This window comes from Monodelphis domestica, chromosome 2 (genome assembly GCF_027887165.1).
Source record: "Monodelphis domestica isolate mMonDom1 chromosome 2, mMonDom1.pri, whole genome shotgun sequence".
Taxonomy (NCBI): domain Eukaryota; kingdom Metazoa; phylum Chordata; class Mammalia; order Didelphimorphia; family Didelphidae; genus Monodelphis; species Monodelphis domestica.
The window spans coordinates 30,817,335-30,842,435 of record NC_077228.1 but is presented as its reverse complement, the minus strand read 5'-3'; the positions used below and the strand labels follow the sequence as shown (position 1 = coordinate 30,842,435).

Genomic DNA, 25,101 nt, shown 5'->3' with positions numbered 1-25,101 from the left:
CTAACTAATTATTTACATTTTTTTCATTGTTGCAATCACAGACTCATTTATCTACACAAGGTCAAAAAAATGAATCAGTAGTGATTTTTGGTTTTGTGTCTTATTATATTGTGTTGAATACATATACTTACATATGTTTTTCAGATTTCCACTTCTCACTGTTGCCGGATGGATCTCTTCTTTCTTCCAAGCTATGTCTGTGTTGCATGTTTCCTAAATATGTGAAATTAATGTGTGTGTTTATGTTAATGCCACACCATTTTTACATAAATCCTGATTACCATCCATCCTCTTCTTATTTACAAAGTTCAATGTTCTTACTGTTCATGGCATCTTTGTAACTGTGTTTCTTTTTTCTAGCAGCTTTTCTTCTAGCTTTCCCTCTGGGGTGATTTCTTTTCTTTTCCTCTGGGCTGGTATCTTCTCTTTTGTATTCTTTTGTCTCCTTGAATTATATTTGACTGTTGTCTATCATCCTGTCTGTTGCCTCATGATTGACTGTCATCTATTCTTCCTCTTGAATTGTTTCTGGAACTTTTGATGTATTCTGATCTATCTCTTATGATTCTAATTGTTTTCTGTTCTCAGCACTCTCTTTGTTATTTGCATTTTTGCCTTGATTTTCACTATTGGTGTAAGGTTTCTCTATTTCTGTGTGTGAACAAAGGATCCATGAATCCTTTTCTGCTACCCTTACTGCACTGGGAGTTGTTAATAATATGTCATAGGGACCAACCCACTTTTTGTCCACAATTGTTTTCTTATTAAAATTTCTAATATATACTTTGTCTCCTGGTTTGATATTATGTAAAGAGTAATCTAATGGTACTCTTTGTTGAATTATACCCAACTAATGAAGTTCTTTTATCCTGGTTTGCCAAGCTTTGATGTATGATTCCAATGTATAATCTCCTCCTAGCATGGAGATATATGTAGGTTTGAAAGCTCTTGCCAAATTGCATGTCAATACAACATCTCAAATGGAGAAAGGTGTAAGTCTCCACATGGGTGTGTTCTAAGATGGAATTATTCTATTGGTAGACTCTCTGTCCATTTCAAGTGAGTCTCTTAACAGATTTTACCCACAAGTGTCTTGAGTTCTCTGTTCATTCTCTCAACTTGACCTGAACTCTGGGGATGATATGGTGTGTGTAAAGAAGCTTTTATCCCCAGGTTTTCATAAATTTCTTTCAATATGGACTGTACAAAATGTGATCCCTGGTCAGAATCCACCCTGGAAGGAATTCCAAACCTAGGAATGATTTCCTTCAATAGCATTTTCATGACAAATGCTTCTGTGTTCTTTTTGGCAGGAAAAACCTCTGGCCATCTTGTCAGTCTGTCTACTATTACCAGGCAAAACTTAAACCCTTGTCATTTGGCATGTAACCAATCAGTATACATTCAAATGGAGTATAAGCTACAGGTTGACCTCCCAGACCTTTGTTTTTGCACATTCCTTGATTGAACTGCATACAAATCCTGCAGTTTTGACAAACTTTTATTGCACAAGATGAAATGCTAGGAGCAATCCAAAATTGTCACACAGAGTCTATGATCCCCTGGGTTCCATAGTGTCCTTTGTCATGTATGGCATTGCATACTTGACAGTACAGTTTTCTAGGCAACATGGGTTTGCCTGACTCTGAAAACCATATGCCTTCTGTCTCTTTTGCCTTAAAGTTCTTTTTCCATGTTTGAATTTCACTGTCCTCATAGGCATATTGTAGATTATCTTCCCCTAAGACTGAGAAATTCAACACATGTGTAGGTCCCCATCTCACTGCAAATTTTGCTGTGATGTTGGCTCTGGCATTTCCTAAGGACATCAGCTCTTTGCTAAATGTATGTGATTTACAGTGGATGACTGCTACTTCCTTAGGCAATTGTATGGCCTCTCGGAGTTCACTAATTAGGCTTGCATATGCAATTTCCTTGCCTGAACTAGTGAGAAATCCTCTGTGCTTCCATATTTCCCCTGTGGCATGCACTATTGAAAAAGCATATCTTGAATCCATAAAAATATTTATTCTTTTGCCTTTGCTTATCTGACAGGCTTTAATCAGTTCCACTAATTCTGCACCTTGAGTGCTTATTGCTTTTGGTAATGCGCCATATCACAATGTTTCTGAGTTTGTTACCACAGCTTCTCCATTAAAACATTCTTCCTGGTGCATATAACTCAATCCATTGGTGTAAAGCTCTAGTTCTGCATTTTTTAATGGTATATCTTTTAAATCCATTCTGGTCTTTTCCAACAAGGATATGGTTTCTGAATACTGATATATTGCTTCTCCCTTGTATGGCAAATCCTGGAGTAAAGTAGCTGGGTTTTGTGAATTTTAGATTTTCTCCAACCTGCTTAGTCTTTAGAATTTTAGCAACCAGGAATGTATTCACCCCCACTTAAGGATTAGGTTTGGGGGAGGAAGGTCTATGACCTGCGTGTGCTAGCAAGTGTCAAATTAGAAACAACTGACTGACCCCCTGGGGTGTCCAAAAGCCAAGTTTAAGCCTCCATTGGTATATGTGAGACACAGGAAGTGACATAAAGAACTGCCTTTATATTTTCCATCACTTCCTATGAGAGAACATGGAGGTGGAACATGACTGTGGAGGAGCTCGAGCATGAGATCTCAGACAGCTTCCCTTAGATGATCATGTGGTGAGTGATAAGGCTGACTCCCCTTTCCTTGACTTTTCTGGAGGCAACAGTGTCTGGAAAGGCCCATCTCTTGGGACACCCCTTTCCTTGGCTTTTTCTGGAGGCAAAAGCCTCTCGAAAGGTCCCTTGGCTGAGGCCTCTGAACTCCTGCTGGGTTCAGACCAGGCCAGGGCAGCTATCCTTCCCTTTTTCCTCTCTCTCTCATTCTTAATTTCTTCCTTCTATTGTAAATAAACTACCATAAAATTCCATTCTGATTTGAGTATTTCATTGAGATTTAGAATTTAAATCCCTGGCGACCAACTATATTATATTTAAAAGGAGTTGCACAAACAAAACCAATGAAAGCAAGGCTAGGAAAGGAACAACAAAATGGGACAAAAATTTTATAGCAAGTATCTTTGACAAAGGCCTCAGTTCTCAAATATGTAGAGAACTGAGTCAAATTTATAGGAGTACAAAGCATTCCCCAATTGACAAGTTGTCAAAGGATATGAACAGACAATTCTCAGATGAAATAATTAAAGCTATCTTTGGTCTTATGAAAATGTACTCCAAATCACAATTGATTAGAGAAATGCAAATTTAAAAAACTCTGAGATACCACTTCACACCTATCAGTCTGGCTAATACAACAAAAAGGAAAACAATAAAAAGATTTATATGAAGTGATGCAAAGTGAAGTGAATAAAACCAGGAAAATATTGTACACAGTAACAGCAATATTGTATGATGATCAACTGTGAATGACTAAGCTACTCTCAGCAATGCAAGGACCCAGGACAGCTCCAAGGGATTCATGAGGAAAAAAGGTTATCTACCACCAAAGAAGGAACAGATCGAGTCTGAATGCAGAATGAAGCATACCATTCTTCATTTTATTTCCTCCATGAATTTGTTGTTAGTGTAAGTGATATGTTTTCTTTCACAATATGATGAACATGGAAATATGTATTATATGATAAAACATAAACAATCTATATCATAGTACCTGCTATCTTGGGGGCGGTGGAGGGAGAGAACATGGATCTCAAAATTTCAGAAAATGATTATTGAAAATTGTACCACCATGTAATCAGGGGAGGGGGGAGGGCAAAATAAATAAATGTTTGTTGTCATAAAAAAATCTATTTTTACATAAAAGAGTGTAATGTGTAGGTAGAGGAGAGAGAAGTATTAGTAGACAAGGCAGCACTGATCAATTAATTTCTCACAACTGGTTTGATGAAATTAGGGATGGTAATTATGCATGGGATACCCATGTTTAGAGGGCATGATCAGAAACTTCCTAGCTGTCTGACCTTGGACAAGTCATTTAGCCACTATATGTCCCTGGACAAAGAAATGGCAAACCATGCCAATATCTTTGCCAAGTAAGCCCCATGGACATAGGTGCCCAGGGTCAAAAAGAATCACGTTGTAATGAATGAACAATAGATACCACAAACATAATAGGATTTAAGATTCCAAAGAAAGCATCAAGAAATGCCTTCTGTACATCTGCTACACCCTACTGACAAGATAGGAAGTTTGTTCATCACACTTGATGGGATGCAGGCCCAGAGGTTTGAATTACCCCAACCACTGCCTACAGGGGTGCCTCTCTCCTCCTTTGGGCTGCATTTGTGGGCCCAGTCTTCCCTCTGGTTCTAGCTGTAGTTTTAGGAGCAGGCATACCAGTTTTATAGGGCAATATAATATCTGTGGCTAATATTCTTCCCCCAATTCTCAGGGTTTCCCTTCTGGGCTAGTGACAAGATCAGGCCTAGAATCCTGGGTTCCAAGATGCCCATGGCCACAACTCCTAGGACTCCTTCACCCCTCTTACCTAGAACCCACCTACTCCCCACACACATTTTGTTAGCTGCTGTGAGAGAAGGAATCCTTTCACTTCTGGACTGGTGGAAAAGAGACTGCCCCAATCAAGTAGGTTTAAAGCTGCAGGCAGTTCACAAACACTTAGGAGACCAACACAGAATGTCCACACTTGCCTGATCTTTCTTTCTCCTAGAAGCAGGTTCCCAGAGTTCTCATCCTCCCAGGGGAATGCACTGATTTTAGATGATCTGGTCATCCACTTAACCTCATTATATACAGAATAAATACAAAACAGATACAAAGGAACTTGGGGAGGAGTTTAGGAGAGGCCGAGCAAGAAAGGACTGGAAAATGTCTCAAGGGTGTGGGGAAGGGTGATGTCCCTCATCCACCCCTTTTATTTGACTGAGAAGGGCTCTAGATCTCTCTCCCAAAGGCCCCATGTCACCCAGGGCCGGTTGCTTTGCAAGGATAGAAGCTGCCTCTCCCCTACTTTGGAGCGCCAGGAGATAACCACTGTTCTGTTTTCAGTTTGGTTCTCCTCCGACCCCATCCGCGGCGATCTGGAAAAGGTTCCTAATAAGATTCTAGCAGGGCTGCAGCCCCTCCCCCGTCTCCCTCCCCACCCCTTCCACCCCCGCCCCCGGTGCCCAGCTCTTTCCTTCCCAGCCTCCTTTAAATCCGAGATAGGTAGAGGAAACATCGGAAGCATAAATGGGTGCGGACTGCAGGGAAGTGAAGGAGCATGGGAAGAGATGGAGAGAAGGGACTGCAGACAGACTGGAGTGCAAGTAAGGGAGGAGAGCAGGCTGGGAATGCAGGGTTGGAGAAGGGGCGGGGATATGCGGAGAGAAGGCGGAGATTTTCAGAGAGAGGGAGGGAGGGAACTTAGCTCCGGCTGAAGAAGCTGCCACACATGACACCTGGTCTTCCCAGCTGAGCATCCAGACGCAGCCCGGAACCATGGGCGCGGATAAGATCCCTTCTTGGCTGGAGACGCACTGGACTCGGCCCTTGCACTTGGCCTTGACGTTCGTTCTCGCGCTGCTGCTGTTGCAGGTCGTCAAGCTCTACCTCCGGCGCCAGGGACTGTTGCGAGCCCTGCGCCTCTTCCCCGGACCCCCTCCACACTGGCTCTTTGGGAACCAGAGAGAGGTAAGCGGGGAACTCTGGAGGGCCTCGGGCCGAAAGGCCAGGACAGAGGGAGGAAGAGGCTGCTACCCCTGGCTTGACTTCCCGCGAGCGCAGTTTCCAGTCTCAAGGGAGACTCCCTTTGTAAGAATCAGGAAGATGGAGAAGAGCCGCAAAGATCTATTCTAGGGAACCTTAATGAACATCTCTTGGCCTTCCTCCAGCCCTACTAGCAGTCGAGTTGCCCCTTTGTTCTCTCAGCTCTTGAGGAGTCATTGAGAACAATGGATATGGGTGGAGTCAGAGGACCTGGATTCCAATTCGTGTGTTTTACTACTTTGGAACCTTGGGCAAGTCACTATCTGTTGGGACCCTATTTGAAGTCGCCCACCTAAAAACTTTACGAGGAAACTCTAAAAATTAAGTCCAGATCTTCAAATCCCCAAATGCAGGGCTTTCCCCCCCCCCATAGTACCCCATTCATCTAATTAAAGTCAACAAACATGTAGCATGTGTGCTGGGCTTTGGGGGAGACTCCAAGTCTAGATCAGCCCTGGCCACTGTCCCCAGGGAACTCATTCTATCACATATATGCTGCACCCACGGCTGCAATCCCTAATAGTTACAAGCACAGGCCTTCAAAATCCCACTGCAACATTAAAGAAACTCTCCCCAAAGAGGAAACTTTTGAGTGAAACCCTTTGTCAAACTTTTTGACTTTTGAGTCTGGAGACTGACATGTAAAACTTGCAGGGCATGGGGGCTTTCTCCTGACCTCTGTGTCGCCCTTTTTCAAATCCACTACCATTTTGGGGTAAGCTTCCAACTTCCTCTGTTCCCCCTACCTCAATCACAGGGCATCATGGGAAATCCGCCTGACTTGTAGTCAGATAACCTGCCGGCTAACCCTTTCACTCCAGTCTCTCTCTCTCTCTCTCTCCTCTCTCTCTCTCTCTCTCTCTCTCTCTCTCTCTCTCTCTCTCTCTCTCTCTCTCTCTCTCTCTCTCTCTCTCTCTCTCCTTTAGACTAGTCATTAACCACATCAAGACCTCAGGCTCTCCCGCTCTAGAAAGAATGGGCTAACTGCTTTATTCATCAAGGGTTGCATGATTCCCATCTTTAGTCTTCACTAACCCCTAATCCCAGGGTTCCTGGGGCTCATCCCCTTCCTCCACTGAAGTCCTCTAATGTCTCATGGAGCATAGAGATGACTCTGGGTTCCTCAAGATTATGCAAATGAAGCCTGAATTGTGGCAGGTCTTCCTTCACTGGGAAAATTCCAAGTACATTCTGCTGATCTGTCATCCCCTTGGGACCAACTGAGCTAAATTTCCAAAGACATCACCAGATTGACCCTGAGGTGAGAAGTCTTTTGGCCACAGCAGCTTTCAAAGAGAGTGTAGAAATGGAGAAGAGAGGGAATCTGTATTGGTTCTAAATCCAACCAGCTAACAATGAGTGAACCACAGGCTCTTGAATTGGTGAAGTCAGTCCTTGCCTTGGAGGATTCATCTATTGAACTAAATCTGGTCAGAGCATTATTAAGGATGATAATAATAGCATTTATGTAACACTTTAATATTGGCAAAGTAATCTACAAGTGTTATTACATTTTATTCTCACAACAGTCCTGGGGATAAGTATTATTATTATTATTACTCCAATTTAACAGATGGGAAAACTTAGTCAGACAAAGGTTAAGTGATTTATCTGGATCACATCTTAAGAAGGATTTGTACTCAGGTCTTCCTGACTCCTTGTCCAATCCTCTATCCACTAGAACACTGCCTAAATTCTTCTAATCATTCAGAGCTGAGCCAATCATCAAAGAAAAGAGATAAATTAGGATGATAAAAAAAACTCAGCTCCATGTAATGAAAGTCCGTCCTTAAGACCCCATTTAGGAAACTGAGATGTTTAACCTAAAAAAAAGATACAGGAGATATGTTGACTATCTTCAGGTAGCTAAAGGACTATAATGTGGAATAAAGATTAAACTGGTTCTGGGAGGGCAGAACTAGAGACAATGGATGAATGTTATAGAGAAGCAAATTTAGAGTGACAAGGAAAAAAATTCCTGACAATGAGTTAACCCAAGGCAGAATGGACTGCCTGAGTAAGTGGTAGGCTTCCTCTCACTGGAGATCTTCAGCCATCTGCTGCCCAATTACTTGTTGGAAATGTCGGAGAAAGCATCTCCCTGGAGGTTTATTTTAGACTGGACAGCCTCTAAGGACCCTTCTTGTGGAGATTCTGGCAGAACATTAGCATTTTCACCAATGCCTTTTTTGAATTCTATAATTTTTTTACATCCATACTATGTGCAAAAATATAAGTGAGCTGGTAGTATAGGCAGGAAATAACTCCTACCTTCAAGGAGCTCAGTGTCTTATGGGATGGGGAAAGAAAGGTTATAAACACACAAATAAGTATGATACAAGAAAGAATGGCATAAGGACAAAAAGGAATTTGAAATTTTGAAGAGACAAATTTTTTGAAATTTTTATTTAATTAGTTAATTTAGAATATTTTTCCATGGTTACAAGATTCATATTCTTTCCCTCTCCTCCCACCAACCCACTGGGTTTTACTTGTGTCATTGATCAAGACCTATTTCCATATTGTTGATATTTGCACTAGAGAGATCATTTAGAGTCTTTATCCCAAGCAGTTGTTTTTCTTCTGTTTCTATTCCCACAGTTCTTCCTTTGAAGAGATAATGTTGAGGAAAGTATGGAAACCAAGAAAGGTCTTTTGACAAAATGCCATCTGAGAAACTGTCTTCCATTTAACATAGAGCTAGGAGATATGTCCTCCTCACTTGTCCATATATTTAAAAATTGGTCTACCAGGGGCAGCTGGGTGGCTCAGTGGCTTGAGAGCCAGGCCTAGAGATGGGAGGTCCTAGGTTCAAATCTGGCCTCAGACACTTCCCAGCTGTGCGACCCTGGGCAAGTCACTTGACCCCCATTGTCTAGTCCTTACCACTCTTCTGCCTTGTAGCCAATACACAGTATTGACTCCAAGATGGAAGGTAAGGGTTTAAAAAAAAAATTGGTCTACCTTTTCCTTGCTACTAGGTTAATATTAGTCATTCTTGTTTGAGTCTATGAATGGTTGTTGTGCAGTCATTTTCAATAGTGTCCAACACTTCATGACTTCATGTCAGATTTTCTTGGCAAAAATTCTAGAGCAGTTTTCCATTTCTTTTTCCAGCTCATTTTATAGATAAGGAAACTAGGGCAAGTAGGGTTAAGTGACTTGCCCTGGATCTCACAACTAAGAAGTGTTTCAGGCCAGATTTGAACTCCTCCTGACTCCATGCCTATGCTCTATCCACTGAGCAACCTAGTTACCTTTGTTTGAACCTAGACAATGATAAAATCCTGTAGAGATAGGGACTAGACTCCTTCCTCCTAAACCCTTCTCTCTTCTTGACTTCCTTATTACTGTCAAGTATACCATTATCCTCCCAGTTAGCCAGATTGGAAACATCAATATCATGCTTGCCTCCATTTTCCCAAGTCTTGATATTTATACCTTCACAATATCTATCACATACATTCTGTTCTCTCCACTCACACAGATGCTATTCTTTGATGCTTCCAGCTAAAGGTATTCTCTTCATTTATATGCTAAAAAGAATACTTCTTTACTGGGTACACTAGTAGAAGTTTATTAAAGGTTTGATTGGTATTGGGAACTCTCTGCCAAGGCAGGTTGGGCACCTTCCCTAAACTTATAGTTTAAGGTAGTTGCCTAGAATGATGAGAGCTCAAATGACTTGGCCAGGGACCCATTTACTAAATCTACTCTAAGGATTCTTTGTGGGAAAGTAAGGGCAAGGGTAATTTTGGGGTTTTACAATAAATTCAGTACAATAAATGTTGAACAAAACTATTACAAGAAATTTGAATCTCAGTGCTAATACTACTTATTCTAAGTTAACTAAAACTAATACATTATTTACAGAAATTATTTACATATAATACAACAATATACATTGTTCCACATCCTGTAGTCAAATAGAAATATCTATTGATCTTTCTATTGCCTAAGACCTATGGAACTAACTATATACATATTTACATTTTGCATAAATACAATTTCAAACACTTGTTTATATAAACATGGTCTCTCAATATGTCAGTTTGTGATTTTGTGTTTTGTGTCTAATAGTTTTGTGTTGAATTAATACTTATCAAGTTTCTTCAGATTTCCACTTCTCATGTTGACTGATGGATCTCTTCTTTCTTCCATGTTATGTAGTGATGCATGCTAATTGACAATCTCCACCTATCATTGCAATGTAAGCTGGTTTACAAGTCCTTTTTGATGTTACCCCATGCACCTGGCTTCATAATTGACTTTGTTTGGCAGCACCTGAGACTACTTGTGAATAATGTGGTTTCGCTCCTTGTTGGATATACCTCTCCATGGTTTCTAAATTTGGTGCTTGCAATGAATTCTTGCAATTACAATCACAACATTTTGCACTTGTATGTGTATTATTGCTGCTATACATTATGTTGCTTTTCCAAGACCTCTGTTTGTTATTAGCTTGGAATAATTGTGACTTTAAATAACAGTCTCGAACCATGTGACCCATTTTTCCACAAAGGAAACATCTGGGTAAATTTCTCCTTTGATTGCTTTGTATGTAAAGAGGAGAGAGGAGCTTGTCTGATCTCTTAGTGGCAATATTGGTATTCCATCTTCAGCCCCATCTGTATTTTCTTGCTGAACTACATTGTTATTTTTAGGTATGTCTTGTTGTGTGTTAATACCTTTGCCGCATTGTTTCTCTTCAGTCAGTTGTTTTATCATTTCCTTTAGTTGCATCATCTCCTCTTTTATGGCTAAAATCGTCACAGCCATTTCATTATCTTGTGCTTTTTGTCCAAAAATTAGATGCACACCTATTTTTAGGGCATAGTATAATTTGATTAAGAAGAATAATGCTCCAGCATATGTGGGAATGAATGAAATCAAGCGATACATACTTATATTCAGCCATTGCAAAGTTTCATAGATGCTAAGCAAAAAATAAATATAATCCGGAATTGTGACAAAAAATAAGTCGTAAAACATATACAAGAAATATGCAATCCAGGCTAGATAACCCATAGCAAGTAATAGTTTCTTTGCCATCTTGTATCTTGAAAAGCCTTTTGTAACAGAAAAAATGTTTTTAAGTCTGGCCCTTTAAGAGTCACCTCCTCCCTTCAGGAGGAGTGGTTTCTTTTGGGCATGGTATCACTAGGCAGATTAGTTGCACTCAGCACTGCTCTCAAAATGGTTACTTTTCACAGTCACACAGGCTTTTGAAATGTATGCAGGCCCAACTTCTCTGACAACTCCAACTGACTGCTTTTCCCCAAATTCTTGACAAAATAGGTTGGAAAACCTACCTGGCTCTGCCAAAAACTGTAATATTTATTGGAAAGGGAAATAGGATTGGAAAAATGGGGATAATGGGCGGTTTGTATAGAGGTAAGGAGGAGTTAAGCAGAGAGAGGGAACACTGTTTGGTGAAGTAAGGGAGGGAGATGCCCCCTGCTGAGAGGAAACAGCAGGGGTCCGATAAGGATTATTTGTTGTAGAATGACTGAACTGAAGTTCAGCTCCCTCTATGACCAGAAAAGATAGTCCACTTATCTGACTGTGAATTTAAATAATATAAAGTTTAATAACCAGTTGGGACTGGAGTTTTTTCTCAGCTGTAGACCTGAGGCTAGGCCCCAGGGCTGGCGGAGGGTTTTCCCACTTCCGTCTACTCTATATCAGACCAGTTTTGTATAATTCAGAATCTTAGCAGTAGATAGAAAGCAAACAAGGACAATTCTAACCTTCAGAAGTGAGTGGGCCTGAATCTTCGGGCTGAACCAAGAAGAAGCAGCACACTACACCAGACTGGGCTGAACAAGCTCCTCTCTCCTCCAACACCAGGACACCAGTCTCCCCCGGCAGGAAGGAAGTGCTAGTCACAAGATCCAACTGCCACTCCCAGTTGGCCCTTCCCCCACACAAACTGTTAGTCTAGTTTCCTTTCCACACACATAGATAGTGTATTTAAGAGGTGAGGCTTAATCCTAGGTCTCCCTGGCTTAGAAGCCAGATCTCTCTATATTATAAAATGTTGCCTCTCTATTAACAAGACTGGAATATAAATTAGCTTAATGATAATAGAAGCTATTCGATATTCCTCAATGGCATATCAGTTTTCTTCAGTCTTTGAAAGTAGTTGCTGCTTTTAAAAAATCTTTATACTTTTGCACATGTTTATGTCTTCTATGTTCCTTTAATAAACTTTTACTGATCTACCAAGAAAACAGGGAAATGTCTTTCCTCTTAGCAGGAATTTTCTCCTGGAAGAACTGCTAAAAGCACACTTTCTGCTGGTTGTAAGTGAAGAGCATAAAGTTTACTAGGAGAAAGGAAGTTTCTTTCTAAAGTTTCTTTGGTCCAAGCCAAAAATGTTGGAAAAGGTCAGCCACAAACAAGTTCATGTCATAGAAAGGGTGGTAAATTCTAGATGACATGAAGCTCTCAAAAGACAAAAGGAGATAAGAATTGAGTGGGGACACCAAATCCAATCCAACTCTGTCCTAAGTTTCTGATGTGTAATCATTTGTAAGTGCCAATAACCTTCCTTTCTGGATCTTCAGTAGCTGTGGCTATAGCCCTATGGGAAGCATTGCCAGGTCCATCTCCACAGGGTTTGCTTCCCAGGATGATGGCAGGGGTCATGGAACTAGAAGCATTGCTGAAATTCCCAAGACTCTTGGGTTCCAGGTCCTGAGCTGTTTCCATCAGGATCTGAGGGATGGTTCATACTGGGATATTGATTTTCCTGGCATATAGCTGCTTACCCATTCCCTATGTGGCACTTGGTAGGGTTGGCTGCCTCCCCTTTTGTATACAAGTTGTTTCCCTGGATAATGGCAGGGCTGGGAGAAGAACTGGTAGTCTGGGAAGTGCTGCTATTCCAAGGACCCCTGTGCCCAACTTCCTGTTGGAGGCAATTGGATAGCAGTTGTTGCTGGCAGTGGTGAGGAAGGTGGGTCCCTTCTTCATCATGATTTCTCCCCTCAAAAATGGCTGTAGGGCTTAGGATAGAAGCACTTCTGGTAGTTTGGAGACAGTAATATTCCCTAGACTCTTGGATTCAAGGTCCTGGTGTTTCTATTAGAGTCCAACAGGAAATAGTGATCAGAGTGGTTTGACTTGCTTGGCACATGCTACATCCTTTCTCAGCTCTGTGGAGAATAGATTGGAGGGGAGAGACTAGAGTTTGGAAGCCCAATTAAGAAGCTGTTTCCACAATCTTAGAGGGAAGTAATATGGACCTGGGCTATAGTTAAAGCTATATGAGTAACTAGATAAGGGGAGGTGGGAGAAATTTGACAAGACTTGGCAAATGATTGGTAAAGTGATGAGTTTTGGAAAGAATTATTTTGGATCTACTGGATTTGAAATGCTAATGAGATGGCAGGACAGAAAGATGCAGCAGATATTTGGTTAAACAGGTCTTAAATTGATATTTCCCATTGCTCCAGATCTTCAGAAGAAGGCCTGAATGGTCATTTATCAAGGATCTAGTAGAGAGGATTCTTGCCCAGGTATGGGTTGTATGAAGTACTCCAGGTCCCTTCTACAGCTAAAGTTCAGAATCTATGCTCATATTTCTCTATTAAAGTACCCTGAGATCATTCTGGACTTGTGAAAAGTAGGGGGTTCGGGAGGGGTTGGAAGCAGATATGGGAAAAAAGTTTCCTTTGGCAGGCTGCCCAAACTCACCTTTTTTCTTTTCTCATTGCAGTTTTACCTGGAAAAAGAACTCCAGCAATTTAATGTGTTGCCAGAACAATACCCTTGTGCTCTCCCTCTCTGGGTTGGGGCCTTTCAGGTGCTTTTAAATATCTATGACCCAGAATATGCGAAAATTCTTCTGAACCGAAGAGGTGAGAATGTTCAGAGTGGACCAGTGCTGAATTGTTGGACCTTGAGAGAATGAGAGAAGTTGTCTGACAGTCCATGATCAATCAACAAGTATTTATGAAATACCTACTGTGTGCCAGGACCAGGGGATACAAAGATAAAGGTGAACAGTCTTTGCCCTAAAGGAGTTTACATTCTAATGTAGGAATCACACAGGAACACATGCACACATGTATGTGTTCCTATGTATCTCCTCTATTATATGTAAGGTGTGTGTGTGTGTGTGTGTGTGTGTGTGTGTGTGTGTGTGTGTACAAAATAGATTCATAGTAATTTGGAGAGGGTGAGAACTAGTAACCAGAGGATTCAGAAAGGCTTAATGTGGAAGGTGGTTCCTGAACTGAATCTTGAATGAAACTAGTTTCTATGAGATGGGAATAAGGCAGGAGTATATTCTAAGAATGAAAGGCCCCACCAGTGCAAAACCATGAAGATGGGATATGGAATGACGTGTAGAAACAATAAAGATACTCTAGACTCGTGTTGGTGAACCTATGGCACGCATGCTGGAGGGAGCTGCTCCCTTGCCCCTCTCCACCTTGCCTGGTGACATTTGTCCATATCACCTAGCCCTCTGTCCATGGGAGTGCTTCCTCCATTCCCTGTCTGGAATAAGGAGGCAGCTCACATGCAGTGTGAATGTGCAATTTGGGCACCTGGTCTCTAAAAGTTTTGCCATCACTGCCCTAAATTCTAGAGTATATAAAGTAGTATAATCTGTAATGAAACTGGTAAAGTAAATTGAGGTCAGATTGTGAAGACCCTTGAATACCCATAAAAAAAAGTTTATATTTCATCCTAAAGGAATTAGTGGGTCATTGGACTTTACAAAGCTGGAGAGTGAATGATCATACCTTTGTGTATTGGGATTTGGGAAAATCCCTTTGGCTGTTGTGGGGGGAGGGATGACACTGATGATTCCCTTGGCAAAGTAGTTTGGAAGGTATGGCATTGGCACCTGGGCACTAGACCAGTGTAGAAAAGTTTCATGTAGAATATTGTGCATGCTCTACATCTTGAAGGAAATGAGGGATTCTCTGAGGGAGAAGACAGAACAGAGGGCCTTCTCTGCATGGGGAATAAACAGGCCTGAGACACAGACTTGAGAGGTGGATGCTGTGTATGAGGAAAAGAGTTGGGCTAAAAAATAGTTATGTCAAGGCAAGGTTGGAAAGGACTATAAGAGATCACAGCAGAGGGTGTCTCAGTGAATTGAGAGCCAGGCCTAGAGATAAAGGATCCTAGTCTGACTTCAGACACTTCCCAGAGCAAGTCACTTAATGCCCATTACCTAATCTTAACCCTTCTTCTGCCTTGGAATCGATACACAGTATTGATTCTAAGACAGAAGGTAAGAATTTAAAATAAAAATAATTTCAAAGACCATAGCAAATTTCATATTTGGCCCTAGAGGCAAGAAGTCAGTGAAATTTATTAAATGGGACACTGATACAGAAGGATCATAGTTTTGGTAACATGGTGGGGGACCAAACAGAGTGAGAAGAGACATTAGAATAAGATTAACAAAGCTATCACAATAGTCCAGAAAGAAATGAAGAGACTATCTTTTATGCCTCTTTGTATCTCCAGCACTTGCCTGGTACATAGTATGTGCTTAAAAATACTTGTTGATTGCTTGACTGCTCTAAGATAGTAACTATGACAGTAAAGAGAAGGGGTGTCACGTTCATGAGTTGTCATGGGAATAGAATTAGCAATATATGACTGATGACTGAATATGGGAGAGGAATGACAGAGAATGAGGAAATGAGGACAACATGAAAATAAGAACCTGGGAGTTTAGAAGACTCATGTTGTCCTCAACAGAAATCAGGAAGTTTAAGAAAGGGACGGTTTGTGGGTCAATCAGTCTTGGACATATTGAGTCTGAGATGTTCCTGGGACATTCGGTTTGAAATATCCAACAGGTGGTTAGTGAGATGGGGCTGAAGCTTGGGAAAGAGATGGGCTAGACTTACAGATCTGTGAACCATCTCCATAGAAATGATCATTCAACCTATAGGTGCTAGGGAATGTGTACACTACCAGTGACAAGTCACTTATTGTTTATATAGCATTGGACTATCTCTCTGAGTCTTAATTCCATTAACCATAAAATGGGGGAGGGGTTAGATTAGGTGACCTCTGAGGTTCTGTTTAGCTCTTTAATCCCATGGTCCCATAGTCCTGTAATTCCCATGAAACCCTCATGTTCTTTATCCAGAGAGTATTACCTGCCTGTTAAGGAAGATACTTAAAAAGCTAAATCTCAGAAGGTGACCTGGAGAGCATAAAATCAGTATAAGAGGCAAAGTATAGTGTTATGGAGGGATAGCTTATTCATGTTGTGCAGTGATGGATGATTCAATTCCAGATCAGCATCCTGTAGCACACAGATGTGTCAGGTGGGAGTAGGGCAAATTGCCAACATTGGTACCTTCCAGCTCTAAGACTCAAAGATCCTAGATCTACTGGTGACAACCTGTTTGCAGTCCCCTCACTGGTCACCTGGCAAGCGTTTATTTTCCATATTCTGTACAAGTATTCATTTTCTTCCCTTGTCCTGCTGTATTGTTTGCTATAATATACACCACCACCCCCATTCATTTCAAGTGACTTTAGGACAGGATTTTGTCCTGCCTCATGCAGGTAATTTTGTAATGATAAAGTCATTAATGACATCATTTAGCCCCCTAAATAGTAAGTGGCAGAGCCAGGATATCTACCGAGGTTTTCTACCTCCAAACCCTATATTCTAGTTGATACAACAGTCCCTCTTGGGTTTGAGCCCCATTCAGGCCATCCTGTTCCTATTACATTGCAAGGAATAATAAATAACTTAATAATCAATATCTTAAAGCCCTGTGTTCATCACTTCGCATTATCTAATTGTTAACTCTCTAGGGAAACCACTGCATTTTCCTATGATACCAAGAACCCAGTGTCCTATGGGATGTTTGGTTCTCCTTGTCCTACTTACATGCCTATTAACCCCATTCAAAATGTAGAAGCCCACAAACTTGCTCTGATTTTCAGCACTATGTTTCTATCTAATGCAGGTCTTTTCTCTCCTGTGCTTGACTTTTCAGATCCCAAAATACAGCATGGGTACAAGTTTATTATCCCCTGGATTGGTAAGTACCTATCATCATCTTGTTCTTCTCTGAGAGAATTAGGAGTATGACAAGGAAAAAATCCTTAGCCTTGTATTTTCCCTGTGTAAAATATGTATGTATCTTAGTTAATTTTGTTTTAAATGATTCATTGGGGAGACTGGTCTCCCAAAGGATCATAGGGGGGTATGTGTAGGTGGAAGATTTGCCACACCTGAGCTACATTCCCAGCATCCTTTTTAAGTTACATCCTCATTTTACATAAGAAGGTTTTGGAGATAAATTTGGCTGAGACCCACGCTGCAGGGCTCTTTTTTTGGGAACTTGTGCTTTTGTTGAAGTGCTACAGTTACGAGTCTCTGGCTCTCTTTCCTCTGCACACTTGACCAAAAGAATCCTTTTTCTTTTCCCTTTCTTTTAATTTATTATTAAAATCATATATATATTTAAATAATAGGAGTATTTATTCATTTTTACTCCTAGAGCCTCAAGGAGCTTACATTAAATCATGGATGCAAACAGTGCACACAGATGAGCCAATACAAAACACATATAAAGTCAAAAGTCATTTAATAGGGAACATGACAGCTAGTAGGATCAAGAAACAGTGGCAAGAAGATGGAATTTAATAAATCAATATAGAATTGAACTATTGTACTTGAACTAAAGAAAATTTGAAACTTTTAAAAATGGGGGAGAGGAAAGTGACTACAATGCATTTTTATGAAACCATCTATACAGGGTTTTTTTTTTTTAATCAAAAATAAAAACAAATTTAGAGCAGCTAGTTGGCTTAGTGAATAAAGGACTAAACCTAGGCTTAGGAGAACCTGTGTTCTTAGCTGTGTGGCCCTGGGCAAGTTACAGAATCCCAATAGCCTAGCCCTTACAGCTCTTCTGCCTTGGAACAGACACTTAGTATTGATTCTAATATAGAAGGAAAGGGTTTTTTAAAAAAAGAAAAGAAACCTGCTCTAAATCTTTACGATATTATTTCATTGTCCATGTTACCTTTCAGCAAAATGTATTTTCTCTGATTATCTCTTTTAATTCTAATTTTGCTTTTGCTTTATCTGAGATCATGATTGCCACTACAGCCCTCTTCACTTCAACTGAAGCAGAATAGATTTTGTAAGAAACCCTTTGTTTAAGCTGGCTTTCCATCCCAAATGTGTCTCATATACAACATATTGTTGGATTCTGATTTCCCATCCATTCTGTTATCTTCTTCAATTCTATAAGTTAGATCATTCCATGCCATTTTTCCCCATTTGGTCAACTTTGCTTTTTTCTCATTTATTTTTTAAAATAACTGGTAACATAACAATAATATAATTCATATAATTTGTTATAAGTGTATAATAAATTATAATACATATGCTTATACAAGAGGAATAAATTCTTACATTAACTATATCCAAAAACTTATGCCATTCTTTTTTTCCCTCCCTCCTTCCCCTCCTACCACCCCAAGAAGGCAGTTGATGTGATATAGGTTATATATATATTATCATACAATGCATACATTTCCCTGTTTGCACATTTTCCTCAGACTTTTGTCTTTTTCCATTTGGCTTATTCTTCTTTTAAAGGAATTTTCAGTGAATTTTTGTACCTCTTTTCCTATTAGGTCAGTTCTATTTTTAAGATGATATTTTCTTCAGGAATGTTGTGCATCTTTTGCCAAACGATTAATTCTCTTTTCATAATTTTCTTGCACCACTCTCATTCTTTTTCTCAAATTTTCCCTTACCACTCATCTCTTTCTTTAACTCTTCTAAGAATTCTTGCTGGCCTTGGGTCCAATTAGCATTTTTCTTTGAAGCTTTACTTGTAGCTATTCTTACACTGTTGTTTTCTTCTAAGATTATGTCTTGTCCTCCCTGCCACCACAGTAAGCTTTTATGGTCAAGTTATTTTTATATTGTTTGCTCATTCTCCTAGCCCATTTCTTCAGTTTCAACTTTATATTAAATTTGGGCTCTATTCACCTGGGTTTTGAGATAAACTGTGCCAACCCTCGGGGGGGGGGGGTGTATTGCTGTTTCCAAAGCTAGTTCTGAGTGTCTGCAAGTTTTCAGGGTTTCCAAGATCGTGTGATCCAGGGAAAGTTGTGGGCATTGCTCCTCTGGTCTGAAATTTGGGCTCTACTGAGAAGGGCTTCTGCTCCCCTGTAGTCACAAGTACTAGTATTCTTGGCCCTGGAACTGTGGCCACATCCCCTAATCTCCTGCAACTACAAATTCAAAAGTTCCTCTTGACCTTAGAACTGTGACCAAGACTCCTATTCCTTGTGACCAATCACAAGTAATCCTCACTGTCCTGGAACTATGACCCAGAACTGCTTATGGGTAATAGAGTTGCCAATCAACAGTTGCACTCAATACCAGTAAAGGGTACCTTGTAATCTCTTTCTGCTCAATTGTCTTATACCTTTACATCTCTGGTCTGAGAGCTCCCAAATTTGCTGCTATTGTTGTGATTGCCTCCAAGGACCAACACTGGTACTCCTGCCAAGCTCCAGGTCTTCACCTGTGTTACAGACTTCTTTAGACTTTCTAAATTGTCTTGGACTAGAAAAAATGTCTCCCTCTGATCTTTCATTGGTTTGATTCTGCTACTCGAAAATTTGATTCAAGATTGATTTATGTTATTTATATATTGTTTAGAAGAAAATGTTGGTATAGGTCAGCTGAATGCTGGCCAATACTTTACCATCTTTTCTGTACTGCTTGGGGAAAATAAAAAGAAGAATATGACAAGAAGTCATCAAAGGCCACTAGAACAGACCAAGAGAAAGCCATCACAAACTTTACCTCAGTCAATGGTCCTGTCTCTTTCTCTCCAAACATCTACCTCCTTTTTTCTAACTTTGGCCCCAAATTCAGAGGGACAACATTTTCCCCCTCCAACATCTCTTTGAAATGCCTCTGGCTCACACAACTGGCTTAAATGGCTCCCTTCTTTCTCAAACGAGCCAGTGAACATCCTTCCTACCAGTTTTCAACCCTTCTGGGCCCTAACTAAACAAATTTTATTTAGGCAAAGTCTCCCTAGAAAACCTTGTTTCAAAGCACATTCTGATCTTATTGTTCACCATGATCCAATGAGTCCTTAGTGTAATGCCACTGGGATCTATATTTGCTTTAGGACAAAAAGAGCAAGAAGATTCAGCCTCTTTTAAATAAAGCCTTGAATTTCCTGCTTACCTCCAGAATGATGCAATTCAGCAGGATGGGAATAATTGATTTGTTGTTTATTTTCATTTTTGCCAAGCTCATCACTTACAACCTCTTAGTCTTAGTCTCTTCATTTTGTAAAATAAGGATAATAATCTTTGCCCTTCTTGCCTTCCAACATTGTTATATGAAACATGCTTTGTGAACCTTGAAGTACAGACCTGTATCAAGGGCAAAGTGGCTAGTTTTTCCTCAGAGTATTGAAATATAAAGAGTGTGGGCAGCACTTCTTCTTCCAATAGTAGAAACATGAAATTAGCACCAAAAGATATTAGTTAAAATATGAACCTATCAAATATTGCACTTCCCCTCCTCCTTTGGCCATAACTTGGCAGAGGTGTTTTCTGAAGCAGTCTTGCTCTCTCTCCCAGTATCAATATTAGGCAAGGGTTCAAATTCTATGTAACCATCTCAGAACAATATTAATTTAAATTGTTGATATACCCTAGACTCTAGGGCCTAGAGTGTCATTTTCCTAAAACTCTGGAATCTTATTTTTACCTCCCAGGATTCTCCTTTTTACCTGACTAAAGGTAAACCCAAGAGACACTTCTCTCCTTTGATTTAATCAAAGACTCCTTTCCCTTTTCTTCATTTAATAATTATATTGATCAGTTCAGGAAAGAGTATTTTATAAACTCACCAGGAGTGAGTGGCAGTGGAGATAAGTTTGAAACTGCTTAGGCATTAAAGAATTATGTACAATATTTCATTGTGTGACTTATTTCAAATATATAGTTAAAGATTTAAAAAACCTTATTTCTGTCTTAGAACTGATACTAAATATTGGTTCCAAGAAAATGAGGGAATGCCCTTTGATTAGGGAATGGATGAACAAATTGTGGTATCTGTTGGTGATGGAATACTATTGTGCTAAAAGGAATAATGAACTGGAGGGATTCCATGTGAACTGCAACGACCTCCAGGAAGTGATGCAGAGTGAAAGGAGCAGAACCAGGAGAACACTGTATACAGAGACTGATACAGTGTGGCACAATTGAATGTAATGACTTCTCTACTAGCAGCAATGCAGTGATCCTGGACAATTCTGAGGAACTTATGAGAAAGAAGCTATCCACACCCAGAGGAAGAATTGTGGGAATATAAACACAGAAGGAAAACAACTGCTTTATCACATGGGCCGATGGGAATATGACTGGGGATGCAAATATCAATAATATGGAAATAGGTCTTGATCAATGACATAATGTAAAACCCAGTGGAATTACTCGTTGGCTATGGGGGAGGTGGAGGTGAGGAAAGAACATGAATCATGTAACCATGGGAAAATATTCTAAATCAATTAATTAAATAAAATTTTTCAATTCTAAAAACAAAAACAAAAAACAGGAAATAAATATTGGTTCCAAGACAGAAGAATGGCAAGGGCTAGGCAACTTGAATTAAGTGATAAGTGACTTGCCTGGGATCACACAGCTAGAATTGTCTAAGGCCAGATTTGAGCCCAGGGCCTCCCATTTCCAGGGCTGGTTCTCTATCCACTGAGTCACCTAATTGCCCCTAAAGAAAGATTTCTAAGGATTTTCATTCAGTTGAGACCCAAGACTTCAAAGTACACACTTAATGTTATTTTTAATATGTAGCATAAAAGAGGTAATGTAGAAAAAGGGTATTTAGTCTATTTTCCCATAAAAGGAGAGAGCCTGAACTTTGCATGAGTTTAAGAAAGGATGTGAGGCAACTAGGTATCAGGCCTAGAGTCAAGAAGATTCATTTGTCTGGGTTCAAATATGACCTCAAACACTTAATAACTGTGTTAACCTGGACAAGTCACTTAACTCTGTTTTGTCTCAGTTTCTTCATATGTAAAATGAGCCAGAGAAGGAAATGACAAACCACCCCAGTATCTTTGCCAAGAAAACCCCAAATGGTGTCACAAAGAGTAAGACAGACTGAAACCGCTGAACAATCATAAAGGATGCTGTTCTTTGCAGCATTGAATAGGGAGGAAAGAGGAGTCGACATGGGAGGTGCAGGAGAGGATAATTAATCAGATCTCACAGTTGGATTTGTGATTATTTGGCTATTCCTAATTTAGCAGATGTACCCTTACACTAAGGGGAATAGACTAAAAGCCCAAATCTAACTGCCAAGCCTTTCCGGTCATTTACTCACAAATAATTCTGAATATAACTTTGCCCTTTTAGTTTTGCCCTTTTCTGCTGTCTTCAGATTTCTGCCCTAACTCTTTGACAATGTATGAATTCAGGAGTTGGGGTATTACCTCTTTAAATATAGAGGTCAACTTCTCTGGGTGTTAGGAGAAAGGTTCTAGAATTTGCTATGGCTAAAAGATTCATTCCCTGAAGACAATTAGTTGGGGATCCCTTCAGTGATTAACAAGGCAGACCCTAAAACTATAAGTATCCAGTCTGTCATTGGACCATATTCAAAGTCAGTGTCAATAAACATTTATTAAGCACCTACTGTGTGCCAAGCACTGTGCTAAGCACTGGATATACAAGGCTAGTCATAAGACAGCCCCTGCTCTCAAGGAATTTACACTCTAACAGAGGTGACAACATATTAAAAGAATCTAAAAAACAAGTGGAAAAAAAGCAGGTTCCAGCCACCAGAGATGAACTAAGCATCTGTTTCTGTGCCAAGCACTTTGTGGTATACAAAAAGGTGAGGGACCAAGGAAATCTGAAGCACGGCGAAGCCTGCAAGTGGAAAATGATCTGAGGAGGTGTGAGTTACAGGTTTGATTCCATCTTACAGGATGATGTGCTTCAGGAGATCAGGAAGTTCAGAAAAGCAGCCAAGTGGGAAAATCCCCCCCCATAAACCCTCCCTAAGTTTGTTCCACTAAGAGAGCCTTCCAAAGCTTACAATCATATCTACATGAAAATAATGCAACAATTCATAGCAAAAACTTCAAAATATCAGCTAAATATCCATTCTTTTAAAAATAAAAATAACAACAGTTGCCTTTTCTATATTGTCTTATAAATCATTTCCCTTCTGCTGAGTATGTATAGAAGATAGCATGTGTTATCCCCATTTATAGCCGAAGGAACCAAAGCTCATACTGGTTATTTGTGCACAATTGTACAGCGGAGAGATAACAGAGCTAGCATTCTCGCCACTATCTTCTGAGACCACCAGGCTTTCCATGATGCAGTATGAGCATTCTCATGACATGATCTGAATTTTTTGTCTTTGTGATACCTTAAGGAGGAGGACTGCTGAGCCTGGAAGGAAAGAAGTGGTACCAGCATCGCCATCTGCTGACTCCTGCCTTCCACTTGAGCATTCTGAAGCCCTACATCCATGTGATGAATGATTCAGTCTGCAGGATGCTGGTGAGGGAATAGAGAGCTCAGGGACCCAGCCAGCCACCAGAGATGAACTAAGCATCTGCTTCTGTGCCAAGCACTGTGCTAGGAACTTTGTGGTATACAGGAAGGTGAGGGGCCAAGGAAATCTTGAACAAGATGACTTCACAGGTCCCTAATAATTCTGAGCTTCTGTGTCTCTGATTGATATGAAGTTTTAAATTGTGCAAAAGATTTGAAATATGTTCTGCTACTACAAGCTTGTGAGAAACCTGCTGTAGACATTACTATCCCTATTTTCCAAATTAGCAAATGGAGGCTCAGACAGGTTTAATTACTTGGCCATTATCACACAGCTAGTAGGAGTAGATAAAAAAAAAATTGAACTGAGGTCTCTGATTTCAATTGTTGTGCTCTCTTCACTGTCATAATGCTTCCTTAATATGCATTTCCCTTCCTTGATGCAAGTCCATGCCTAGCTGAGAAGAGGTAGATGGTTTGGGCACCGTTCTTCCTCCTTCTCTGCATTCTCCTTTTGCCTTTTAGTAACTCTTTTTCAGAGAGAACCCAATTAGCTCACATCATGCTCAGCCCCTCTCTTCGCTATCCAGATAATCTACATGCTTCAGAATGGCTTACTTATCTTCCACTGCAATCCAGACTGTCATCATTTCTATGTAGCTCAATGAAATTAAGGGTTAGAAGGATAACAGTCTGACTAAACTAATTTAAGTAAGTATATCAAAGGTATTTATCACTTTAGTCCTCCTAGAGAATCCTAGAAATCAGAATGGCAATCTGGGAAGGATCTTAGAACAGAGATCTGAGAATAATAACAAATTATTATTTGTTATATATAAATATATATATTTATAAATGTTATATATAAATAACAAAAAATAATAAAAAATAAAAACCATAATAATTATCCTAGCTTTTTTAAAAACACAGATAATGTAACATATCTATTCCTAAAAGATGAGAATATCAGTTACTCCTCCAAAATAGGATAATTACATATTTAAATCCTTTATACAGATTAGTTGAAAAATACCCATAAACACTTAGAAGAAAACAACACATTAGCTAAGAAACAAAAAGTATGTGCAAAAAATCCAAGGATATAAAGGATAACTTGTCAATTCAGTGATTATTAAAGATGCCGTCTAAATATACCACAATATTTATACGGATTTATTATTATTATTATAAGGTTATTGTCTGAGTTTCTCACTTCTGTCTTAGAATATTTAGTATTGGTTCCAAGACAGAAGGTAAGGGGGAAGGAAGGAAGGAAGGAAGGAAGGAAGGAAGGAAGGAAGGAAGGAAGGAAGGAAGGAAGGGAGGAAGGGAGGGAGGGAGGGAGGAAGGAAATATGATGATGAAGACAAACCTAGTAGAATAAGTCAAAAACATGGGGAACATACATGGGGATGAGGTACATATCCATCTTGTTCTCCTGGCACTAGAGTTGTACTAAGAATGCATTTGGAGAGCCTACAAAATAGAAATTTATATCCCAAAAGTTTTATTCAGCTACAGGAAGTAGTGATTTCTTTCTACTGTGCCCATATAGCCCATAGGATGTTAATTACAACAGAGTAATAGCCGGATGGTGATTCATCCCAGTATCATTTCCATCTGAATTTTTTCACACAAGAGGAAACAAGATTTTCTATCATTGTGATAATTCTGATGTTGTTGCTGATATCCTCCTCAGACTCCAACCCAAGTTGCATCAAACCTGAAACAGAAAGCTGATGTACCATTCATATAATTAATGGCAGTGGTTAAATCAAGAGCAGTAACTGAAACTAACTTCTCTGAAAAAGTAG

The 25,101-nt window shown here is 39.9% G+C and overlaps 1 protein-coding gene across 1 annotated transcript in view; it reads left to right on the top strand.

Moving 5' to 3' along the window:
- The first annotated feature begins 5,367 nt into the window (after positions 1 to 5,367).
- Positions 5,368 to 25,101, top strand: part of LOC100023529 (cytochrome P450 4Z1) — a 48,500-nt gene continuing 28,766 nt past the window's right edge. The window contains exons 1-4 of the mRNA XM_001375011.3: positions 5,368 to 5,638; positions 13,437 to 13,578; positions 16,705 to 16,749; positions 23,166 to 23,293. Of these exons, the coding sequence (XP_001375048.2) occupies positions 5,447 to 5,638; positions 13,437 to 13,578; positions 16,705 to 16,749; positions 23,166 to 23,293 (507 nt within the window). The 5' untranslated portion in view covers positions 5,368 to 5,446. The remainder of the gene's footprint in view (positions 5,639 to 13,436; positions 13,579 to 16,704; positions 16,750 to 23,165; positions 23,294 to 25,101) is intronic.